General features: G+C 38.4%; 1 protein-coding gene across 2 annotated transcripts; it reads right to left on the bottom strand.

Annotated features, from left to right (window-relative positions):
* Window positions 1–337: 337 nt before the first annotated feature.
* Window positions 338–8,379, bottom strand: LOC134842631 (uncharacterized). Of its 2 annotated transcripts, none has more exons than XM_063859058.1 (9): window positions 8,057–8,379; window positions 7,480–7,638; window positions 7,154–7,288; window positions 6,857–6,969; window positions 6,107–6,471; window positions 2,146–2,651; window positions 1,581–2,075; window positions 1,160–1,404; window positions 338–793 (listed from the first exon to the last, which is right to left on the bottom strand). In XM_063859058.1, exons 1-9 carry the CDS (start codon window positions 8,321–8,323, stop codon window positions 538–540), a joined length of 2,541 nt encoding a protein of 846 aa, XP_063715128.1. In that variant the 5' UTR covers window positions 8,324–8,379; the 3' UTR covers window positions 338–537. The 2 variants fall into 2 exon arrangements, with proteins under 2 accessions (XP_063715128.1, XP_063715129.1); XM_063859059.1 differs by having other exon boundaries at window positions 8,053–8,168.
* Window positions 8,380–10,960: the final 2,581 nt, after the last annotated feature.

Here is a 10,960-nt window from a genome sequence, read left to right on the forward strand (position 1 = left end):
TACGGTACTGGTTTAGTTGTTTGGCCCCTAAAAAACCAGTATATTCGATTGGTTCTACCTATTTCCATTTTAGATGAAAAAGCAAAAAATATATGTTTCTTTTCCGGGATTTAAGCCCTCTGCGGTTAGGATGCAAGAGCGACTCGTAACAACTATACTAACAAGGCCGTATTTTCCACCCATACGGTGAAAAAAAGTGGCCATTGAGAAAATAAAGCTGGAAACAACAGGATTCAAAACCAAGTAATCCAGGCAGGAACACAATTATTTTTCATTGTTTGAATGTCTACCTGTCGTATCGACGAATACCGTTAAATGACACAAAAATAGATTCAAAAAACGCAGAAGAAAAATTAATTCAATGCTAACTATAATTAAGTAACAAAAATTGAACAAAGAAAGATTTTAAATACACTAGCATTCACAGTAATAACTCCCCTTCCTAATTCATTAGTGTTCAAACGCAAATCATTGCATCGCTTTATAAGCATTACTATTTTCTTCATATGCTTCATAGGCAGAATTTTAGCTCGGAAGTTATTTCGCTCGGTTCGCTGAGCTGGGACTACTATGACTAGTACCCTTGATGACGTTGGTGTGTTTGACAACTTTCCACTTTCTGTTAGTGTAGTCCATTTCGAATACTGTGGACACAACTGAAGTGCACAGCTCCCCTTTGATCTCAGCCGGGACTCTCATCTCCGACAACACGACACTCACTTTGCTGCCTTTGTCTCCTCCTCCCCCTGGCCCCCAACTGTTTTCTTCCGCCGATGCTTCGCCTCCGAGGAACCTACGAACAAGAGTATATAGCCAAGAACGATAAGTTACATAATAAAAACGCAACTGTTGAGCTGTAGAAGTTTTCAGGTCGAAAAGCTGTTCTGTCATTAAGGAACGCAATTTGGTTTTTGCAAATTTGTCATTTAACTTCACGGAATGAGAAATATTGCCTCGAAATGAATCTCAATCAACGAGAATCGACGCAGTAGTAGCGACTTCACTGCGGCCGTAGTAGCAACAACAATCAGTTAAATTTGTACTGCATTTTTTTTGATGAAATCATGAGCTTGATTTTCAGATACCAAGTTTTCCATAAAAATGTGACGTATAATATTCTAATACACGGTACAGACTCAGAAAACAAACGAATGTTTACCTTTGGATTTTCTGTCGATCGGCGTCTGTCAGTTTGGTCGCACTGGAAAGCAGCTTGTCCAGAGTGGACAACCCTGTTGCAGGAGTCTTAGAAGTAGAAGCTGTTGCTGCATCATTCGTCTTCTGACTGGCTTGTCTGGTTGAACTTTGAACTTTACTACGGCTTCCAGTTGGCACTGATGAATTAGCGATTGGGTTGAACATCATCTGATTGTTTCCACCGGATGGCGACATCTTTATGTTACTCTGCAAAAACATATAAACGCTAAAACTTTTTGTTAGCTTAATTTATCTAATACAATTAAATGCTCTAGAAAAAAATACGGAAAATATTCAGATTGCTCAGCAAATATATTGAATTGCTAAGGAAATATACGTCACTTAAAAATTGTTCGGTTACTGTCTGAAAAAACAATGCTCACCATTGCCAACGGAGAAAGATTCGTCGAACTGTTCTGGTCTGCAATTTGTTTTAGTTGATTGGCTATCGACCTTACAGGCGAGGAGTTCCTCTCGTCTATCAAACTTGAGTTCGCTGGTTTCAGGGAACCAATGGCATCACTTGCTGGCTGAAAGAAGTTGAACACTGCGGCGGGTGAACCGGATTCATTTCCAGGCGTCGTACCGGCCGGACTCCTTGTTACTCCTCCCGGACCTCCAGGAGTGCCACCGCGACTGCTCATTGGACTCTGACTAGACAAAGAGTGGGTGGGGGTCCCGTACTGAATGTTACCTCCAACTCCCATCCCCACCCCGGAAGACGATCGTTTGTGGGGGTAGTCGTGTTCGAAAGGAGAGTATTGTCCGTGCATTTGGTTCTGACTGGTCAGTTGTGTGGGTGTATTTGGGTTGGAGCCAATCACAGGGAACATGCTCTGGAACGGCTGGTTATAGCTCTTAAATCCAGAATCCAAAGGCTGCAACAAATTTATCACTGTTATATTTTTACGAAAAAAAAGTAACGTACTAAACTGAAACCAGACTCACTTCACTACCGACTTGGTTGGCGTATGTTGTTTGTAATCCCATCATGTAATCAGGAATAGCAGCTGATGAACCACTGTTTGTGCCTGGTTGAAAATTCTGTGGCTGTTGCATTCCAGCTCCGTTTCCCCCACCCCCTCCCCATCTCTCATCAGAGCGGGGTTCGAATGATACAGTGGCACTTATACCCACCCCTGCCTCGTAATCGGATTTATTCTCCAGTTTGGTAACATACATATGACCTGCTGTCATACTAGCACCCGCCTGAGAAGCAGCGTCAGGGTTCTCTTCTATTACTATATCGTGACCCCGACTTCCTCTTCTTCCACCTCTTCCGACTTCTCCAGAAGCTCCTGCACTCAGAGGTGTCTTCCCACTTTCCCCTCCAATTGATTCCTCTTCCTCGCTGAGACTCATGTTGTTGTCTGCATTTTCCTTTTTAGCCGAAGATGAGACACTCTCATCTATAGTCTTGTTGTACTCGCCATTCGCATCTCCTTTACCACCACCTAAACATCGCAGCTCGATTTGATTACACAGAGGCGAAGCGGAGGTTCGCGTCATTTGGGATACAATGCAAGCTAGCGAACAGAAAAATTCGAAAACAACTAAGTCGGAAAAAATAGTTTGAAAAATCGATTTTTTTTAATCAATAAAAAACTCATTTTCAAAAAAAAAACAGTCGAGAAACACAACTGGTAGCATTTATCAAGCTTTTAATAACATTTGAAGGTCCACTAAGTCGACAATATTCGTGTAGACGCCCGTTGACTCAAAAACAATTTTAAAATAATCAGTTTTCGGCCTTCAAACGATAGAACATGACAAAACCGATAAATCATTAGCAGAAACCATGAAGACCGACCGAATAAAGCTTCAAGCAAAGAAAATGAAAATATATAAAATCAGGGTTATATACAAAGTCGAATCAACAACACTTGAATCTACCAGGAAATTTGCACATATTACAATAACAACCCGTCACAACTAAGCCGTCATAAGTTAAGCAAACAAAAAATAGGCCGGCAATGCAATTTTTTCCGGAAACAAAATTCAGTTTATTATATACTGAAAAAACGAGGTCCAGCCGGGTTTCGAACCCTAAATCTTAAGTTGCAAAGACCAAGTGGAAAGATACTGGAAGACTGGAAATTACTAAGGTCGAACATTAAAGCAAGTTCAATTTTTTTTTACAGATTTGAAAGACACGTTAATGGCGGGAAAAAAGTCTTGTTCCCTATTACTAGACAAGTGTAATCAGGTTAAAATGCCTGTTCATTTTCGGTTTGTTTTCAAGAGAACTAAAAGTCAATGTCTAATCATTTTTATAATTATTGAATTGAAGTCTTTCTTCCTTCATTACAAGCGGCCAAAGAGATCGCAAAAAAATCAAAAAAAAGTATGTCGCAAAATTGGTCTGCATTTTTCTGATTTTCAGACCAAACTCCACGAAATTTGTTAACACTGACACATCAATTTTGATCACACTCAATTTAACTCTATTGTTAACTCAACGTTCTTAAATCTACAGCTACCTCTCAATCTGCATATTTATACCTTAGCTTAACTCCCCGTAACTAAAAACAACAAGGAGTTAAGGAGAAAAAAAACTTTTGAACAGATAAGCTAAAAAATTAGTTTTGTTCTTAAATCTTGGCTGAAATCATGGTGGTCGGAACATTCTGTGATACTTGCACAGCAATCGGCTAAACTGGTATGATATAAAAGACAATAGTTTGTTACATAGGCGAAGCTGCACTTCGCAGACACAAGCGAGGACAATAAAAAATAGATCTAAAAAAGCTAAAACAAAGTGAAATAGGAAAACATAAAATACACCTTGAAAAATTTTGCTGAGATTAGGAGTATCACGTCTTCACACCTGCTCCACGGCAGCTTGTATTTTTACTAAAACTAGTCACCAATAAAGCAGCTAAAATTGCTATTAAATTGCCAATGCTACGCAGTCAAAGTCCGACAAAATAAAAATGAACTATTTCAATGTTCAGGATTTGAAACTCCGACCTGTAGATTAGGAGTCTCCTGGCCTAACATCAGCGCCAAGGTCACTTGAAAGTAAACTAGTGGCCCAGCTAATACTGGATGCACCTGTTTCAATGTTTGTAATCATATAATGTACTGATGTGAAAATTCGTAATTTTCAAAATTGAACTTTACGCAAAACTATAGTGGTTCTTCTGCTTAACCAGGGATTACCCACTTATTTATAATAAATAACTACTACTCGATCTTTCAATTGAGGTATCTGTCTCAGATTTGGCTGGGTAGTTTTCGAAAAAAATTGAAAAAAAAATCCCAAGAAATGATAAAAACTCGAAACTTGTGAAGTATGGGAATTGCATCTTGGGTAGGGAAAATTGTCACAATCAGTTTTTTTTCGACTGATCCCATTATACCAGATTTAGCTAGTAGTTTTCGAGATTCGCGAAGAAATCTTTAAAAAACGGTAAAAAGTTCAAAAATGGACTTTCTGAAGTCCATACCGACTTATCTACAAAAAATTAGGTAAAACAGTTAACGCAGAGAAGATCTAAGCCAGCTATTTGATGGAAAGTGTCATCAACCTCAGAATCACCAGATTAATTTTTGAAAAATAAAGAAACAACTTTTCATAAAACGGGCAATATTCATTAATTGAGCATTTTTCTAAAGCCAGAATTTTTTTTTCCAAAACGTAGGACATAGCCGCTTGCGCAGAGAACATTCACACAAATCGTTTTTTCTTCAAATGTAACCCTTAATAACAGAATTTGCAGGGTATTTTTTGAGAAAAACTTCCAAAAAACGGTCGGAAGTTCAAAAAATGGTTATTTTCTTATGTCCTTTTCTTCTACAAAAAATAATGGCGTAGCCTTTTATGCAAAGAAAATTTCTACCACTTGTTCTTGGCAATGAACCCTTAACCCTCATAATTTAATCTTTTGATTGAAATCCTCATTTCAGATTTTTGCAGTTGATATTTGAGAAAACGTAAAAAGTCATAACTAATAGGTCAAAAATCTCCCTACTAAAACTTTCGAAGGCCGCAAAACGTTTTTTTATTGATTAGGCCAATTTTCTATTTAGTTAATTTTTTTACACCACTTTTTTGAAAATCGGTACAGTAGTTTTTGAGAAAACTGAAACTTCTGGGAAAAGAGCAAGGGTTTTCCAACGCGTCGCAAAGAAATTTACAAATAACAATAAATCCCTTAAATTTTCATACACTTATCATGCACTTCGCATACACAAGCAAAAATATGACCGATAACGCTAATGGGAAAAACTGAATAAGTAAAACTTTGAGTCAACAAAATTTCTTATGTGACGCACGCCAATTATGAGTCTAGATAATTGCTAAGTGACGGAAGCCAATTATGACGCATTGGCAGTACCAGTCAGTTTGAAAAAAAGGAAATTTACCAACTAACAAGCCTCAATTAAAATCGAACCCTCTTATTTTGTTGCGGGTATCCTTCCCTACCTCTACGCTACAGATCCATGATGCCTTTAAGCTAAATGGCTATTCGTAATATAATAGTCTGTTCCAATGTCCTTAGCATTGGCTGAACTTAATAGCGGGTTATTGATGAACACTAATATTTGCGACTAAGGTTCGAAAAAAAAGAGAACTCATACTATCACACAAAAACCTGTTCTTTTTACAAACAGGAACTAACACTAGCCAAAAATAAAGCAGCAACATATGCTATTAAATTGCCTATACTAATATAGGCACAAATAGGAATCAACTGAAATATACTATAAGTGACAACAACAGCAATTTTATTTACGACCTAGATTGGAAAAAAGTTTCTCCAGTCATACTTTTTAAGACAGATGTTCGTAGTAATACACTACGCTCCGTTTGTGTAAATACACAAAGCAAGCAGGTTTTTCAAATCATACTTTATAAGACAGATGTCGAGGAATCTTCGAGAACGATCATTATGGAACTACTCACCCTCACTGTCGGCATTTGGGTTTACGACTGTCACCGATTTGTGCCTCTTCAGTCTCCCTGGCCCTCCAAGAGGCTGGTCTGTGATCTCTATCAACTTGGCCCCCCTCTTTCCTGCCGCATTCACACTCACGCCCCCACCTCCAACACTATCTTTGTTGGATCGGGAGGGAATCCCCCCGGTTGGCGAAACCCCAAGTGGGCTATCAAGAGCAGAAGCAGAAGACATGGCAGAATGTGGTTTCCCATGTAGATGGTTGGAGGCAGTGAGGTTCGATTTGTTCATTCCAAATTTGAGTCTGCTCGGGGCTGTTTTGTTCCTCACAGGCGCAGTTGTCAAGTTCATCATAGCCGCACTTCGATTAGACCTGCAGCAACAAAATAGAAAACTTGTCCCACCCAACAACAGTAGGAAAAGTGCTAAGGAACTAAAGAAAACCAAAATTACTGATTTTTTAGAAAGAACGTTCACCGAAAAAATAAAACGTTGAAGTTTGAATATCAAGAATCTTTTCTTCTTCTTTGAAATTTTTTTTAGCTGAAGATATTCGCCAGCTTTTTTTTTACAAAAGCCTGAATCAAGACAGGTGGCCAAAATAAGTCATTTAAGGCAGAACATATTTGTCAGCGATTAAACAGCATGCATTACGATTATCCAAACAGACACCTCTGAGTCTAAGTTTCAAAAGGGGAAACAAAATAAACTCTATAATGATGAAGATGATGTTATAACTTTACAAATGAGGAGCACACCTAGAGTTGTTGAGAGAGTCCGCTTGTTGCTGCTGCAGGTCTTTACACTTCTGCATTAGCTCTGTCCTTTGTGTGTGGGGTTTGGAGAAGGGGCGACGCAGAGTGAAGTGTTTCTGATTCCAAATAGAGTTGCAACTGTAATTATTATTAAAAATACGTTTTCATGTTTAAAATATTTCATCATTTAGAACCAAAAACACATCGCTCACTTCAGCGATGCGTCAATAAAATTGATAAATCTTGAACTTAATTTTCAAAGCGTTTAAAAAATATAGTTGTGATTTAAGTGTTGCAACCCTGGTTCAGAGTAGGCTGGGATATACTGCTCATCTCCTTGGCCAATGAGCTCTTGCTCAACAGTTCACACTCCATGGGCAGCAGATGGGGGTTGGGGTCCACGGCCGCTAACACGCTCTTCGTATCTTTAGCCACCTTTGAAATATAGTTTTAACTAAATACACAGGGAAGCCGGTTGCTGTGAAGTAGCAGAGAATGCTTGGACCATGATCAACATAGAGAAACTCGATTTTGTTTCGAAATCTACTGTTATTTTTTTAGTAAATAGCGTCTGATTGGTTTTCAAAAAATGCACATGAAATAAGTCGTAGATGGTAGTAGGTTACCTGTTCGAATGTAGGCATGTTGAGGAGTGCGTCTATTGGGATGTGTGAGTGGGTGAGGTACTGTTGGGTGCAGTGTGCCACTGTGCTCACCCATCCATCCTCATCCCCCATCCCCACCTCCACCACTCTCTCCAGCACACTCTTCAACTCACTCTTCTCCTGTTATAAATTCATATTCGAGTGTTAAGTAAAAATATTACTTTTCTTTTTGCATTAATACTTATTCACTCGAGAGAACATCAAAAGACATTGCTCCTTGTCGAGTGATGTCTCTGCTGAACGAACATACACCAACACTTGCTCAATGGTCCCTTTCTAATTATAGTCGCCTTCTGGCCTAGAAACATAAAACGATGCCCCCTTTGATCGTTTCTAGGGGGAAGGGGCAAAAACTTTATCGGGGCTGTATATCCCAGAGGGTGGCTGAAACTCACTGGAAGGCTTTAAATAACAAGAGGTTATATTTTGCTGTGGGGAGAGGGAGTTTTTTTGGCAGGCTAGCAGTACAAAAAATGTCCAGAAGCGACAGAGAAAGGCGGGGTCTGTCTTCTGTTCAGCGGCGGGTAGGGTTACCTGCCTGCAACTGTCGTTTTGGTATGAAGAGGAAACTCATGAGGAGTCTGTACTTGACAGGGGGAGATAGATTGGCAAACGCCTGAGACACAAAGCCCAGATTGTTCTGCACACTCAGCTGTGATGCCAGTTGTGATGAGCACCAGTTGGCATCTGAGGAACCCAGTTTATTGTGGAGCCACAGAGCCAACTCCTGTGCTGAAGACACCTTGTGCCCCCCACTCACTGGACCTCTTCCATTTCCCCACGCAGAAGAAGATGATAAGGACATCTCACAATTTCTTTAACCGGGTTTTGTCAATCAAATAAATCAAAACACTTTTCATCTGATCTGAAGAAAAGCAGACAAATTAGAAATAAGGAGCAATTTCTTCCACATCACATCGCTTGCATTCGAAGGTGGCAAATACTTAGGACAAAAAAATCACACGATTTTCCAAACTACTAGGAAGCTTACCAACATATTTCTCAACACAATGGTGTGACTAAGAACTTTGTAAAACCGAAGGACCTTCTTAAAAACCGAAATAATAAACAATAAAACATACAAATATAAAAGTATCGTAAAAAAAACATTTCTTTTGAGTCAGAGAGCTCTTTAAAATCGTATCACCCAGTTTATATCGTTTATCCCTGTTTGCAGCGAAATCAAAAAAAAAACTTTTTGCAAATGCGAAAAAAAAGCGGAGAGAAATATACACTTATTATATAACTATCGGGATCTTAGCAACTATAGCTGCTTCAAAACAAAGATTAATCGTTTATAACTAGAGGCCAGCTGAAGCTGAAAATACCTGTTTGATAATTTTTGAATTTTTTGCACTGATGTGGGATGAAATAGTTAATTTCAAAATTTTCGAGACATTAAAAAATTGAAAAAAAAAAAAAAAAAAAAAAACGGTCAAAAAAACATACTTTGACTTTTCCAAAAACGTAGCTTTCTTTTGCTGAAAAAATTTAAGCGTAGCCACTCATGCCGGAGAGCTTTCCAAAACCCATTCTACTCATTGATACCAAAACCACAGATTTAGGAGGGTAGATTTCGAGAAAAAGTCAAAACGTGTCGAAAATTTGACTTTTCCAAGGGTCATAACTTTTTGTGTAAAAAAATTGGGCGTAACCGCCTCTGCAGGGGAGCTCCCCGCAACACATTCTTCCGATTGAAACCAAAACTCCAGATTTGGGAGGGTAGTTTTTGAGAAAAGTTAGAAAGTTTCAAAAAAATGGTCAAAAAACTGACTTTTCCGAGGGTGATAACTATTTGTGTGAAAAAATTTGAAGCTTATGCAAGGTAGCTTTCAACAACCTGTTCTATCCGGTGAACCCAAAAATCTCAGATTTAGGAGGGTAGTTTGAGAATATGTCAAAAATCCAAAAATTTGGGTAAAAAATTCCCCCACACACTTTTTCGAAGGCTGTAGAAAGTGGAGTAGGGTAAAAAGAGAGTAGCGGATGCTGCAATCACACAGGGGATTGGGAGGATTTCGCAATGCTGCCACTTTTTTGAAAAACGGTAGAGTAACTTTTGAGATCAACTAAATTTGAAAACAGACTAAAAAGTGTTCGAAAATGGAGTTAAGTGACTTCCACATTTAGTTTGCAATTTATTTCCATTTGAAGTTTAAAATTTATCACTTATACTTTTTTGTATAATTTGATAATTTTATTTCAAATTACGCCTTCCTCATTGACTGCTTTTCACTGAAAGGTAAATGAAATCACTGTGATGCTTTTTAACTTACAGGTCACAAAAAAAAGGAAGGAACGGTGGCGTAGGATAAGTTATAAAGGCTGTTCTAAAAACGTCGAAAAAAGCTCGTACGGGTTTTTAGCGTGGTATCATAATATAACCATTTCAGTCATGATATTTATTTTAAAAAGACATTTCAAAAACTATTTCTCACTGTCGAGTAAAACTGGTCTAAAGTTTTCCAGACGAATTTACCCATATGTTCGAGCTTTCTTAAATGCTAATCAAAATTTCCAGGTGTCGCAATTGTATAATTTATGCATTTCAAAAATGTTTTATAATATTTGGATTAACTTTTTATAAATCATCTTATAAATATTTTGATATGCAAAGGGATTGTAATTTCTTGTTGTATTTGTAAAAGCTTTTTTCAAGCAAAAATTTTTGTTAGCCCTTTGCTTTTTGTCCAAAACGCTAGTTTGCAAAAAAACTTAACGTCTAAATTCCGTTTTATTGGAGCCGTCTAGATTGCTTGTCGTCTTATTTCCTAAACCCCGATTTTTATAGCTTGTAAACTAATTAAATCCCCTCTGACTAACGAAATATAGTAAAAATGAAGGTGATTATTTTTTAGCGGTACAATGATTTAGGTATTTGTTTGTGGAATCCAAAACAGCATAGAAGATCAAAGAAAAGTAGCAATGTTGCGGATTCCGCGACAAATCTGATTTTGGCCAGTTGCGGATTCCGCATACAATGCAGAGAATGCACAGTTTGGCGTCGTAATACAACCGAAGAAAATACACGGAGAGAACGGATAATAACCTACTGGAAGCGCTTGGTCCGAGAGGCGAGAGAAGATGAAACCAACTTAGAACAAGCGACCAAGTACAAGAATAAATCCTGGAAGCTGTTTCCAATATTGAAAAGAGAAGATGAGGCTCATCAGAAAAAGAGGCATGAAGCGCATTAGAGCACAGGCACCTAAATCCGAAGAGTCGATCTTTAGGTAGAGGTGGGAATGTTGCAAAAGGTTTTGCAAGACGGCCTCGCGATGAGTAAAACAAAAAAAAGCACACAGGGTCAAAGATATGAAGTTCACATGCATCAAGTGTATCAACAGCTCCAGAGAAAAAAGCCAGTTGACAAACCACGTGAAAGCTTGCTTCAGTCGTCAGAAACCTAAGGTGGAACACCCAGGTGCGGAAAAATGAGTGG

Source organism: Symsagittifera roscoffensis, chromosome 3 (genome assembly GCF_963678635.1).
Source record: "Symsagittifera roscoffensis chromosome 3, txSymRosc1.1, whole genome shotgun sequence".
Classification (NCBI taxonomy): Eukaryota; Metazoa; Xenacoelomorpha; order Acoela; family Convolutidae; genus Symsagittifera; species Symsagittifera roscoffensis.

Bases quoted from the DNA above. Each gene is read 5' to 3' on its own strand.
- LOC134842631 (XM_063859058.1), bottom strand. From the start codon at position 8,323: ATGTCCTTATCATCTTCTTCTGCGTGGGGAAATGGAAGAGGTCCAGTG. The intron at 7,639-8,056 runs GCAGGTAACCCT...AATTTATAACAG, and splicing joins TACCAAAACGACAGTTGCAG to GAGAAGAGTGAGTTGAAGAG. The intron at 6,472-6,856 runs GTGTGCTCCTCA...TTGTTGCTGCAG, and splicing joins GACTCTCTCAACAACTCTAG to GTCTAATCGAAGTGCGGCTA.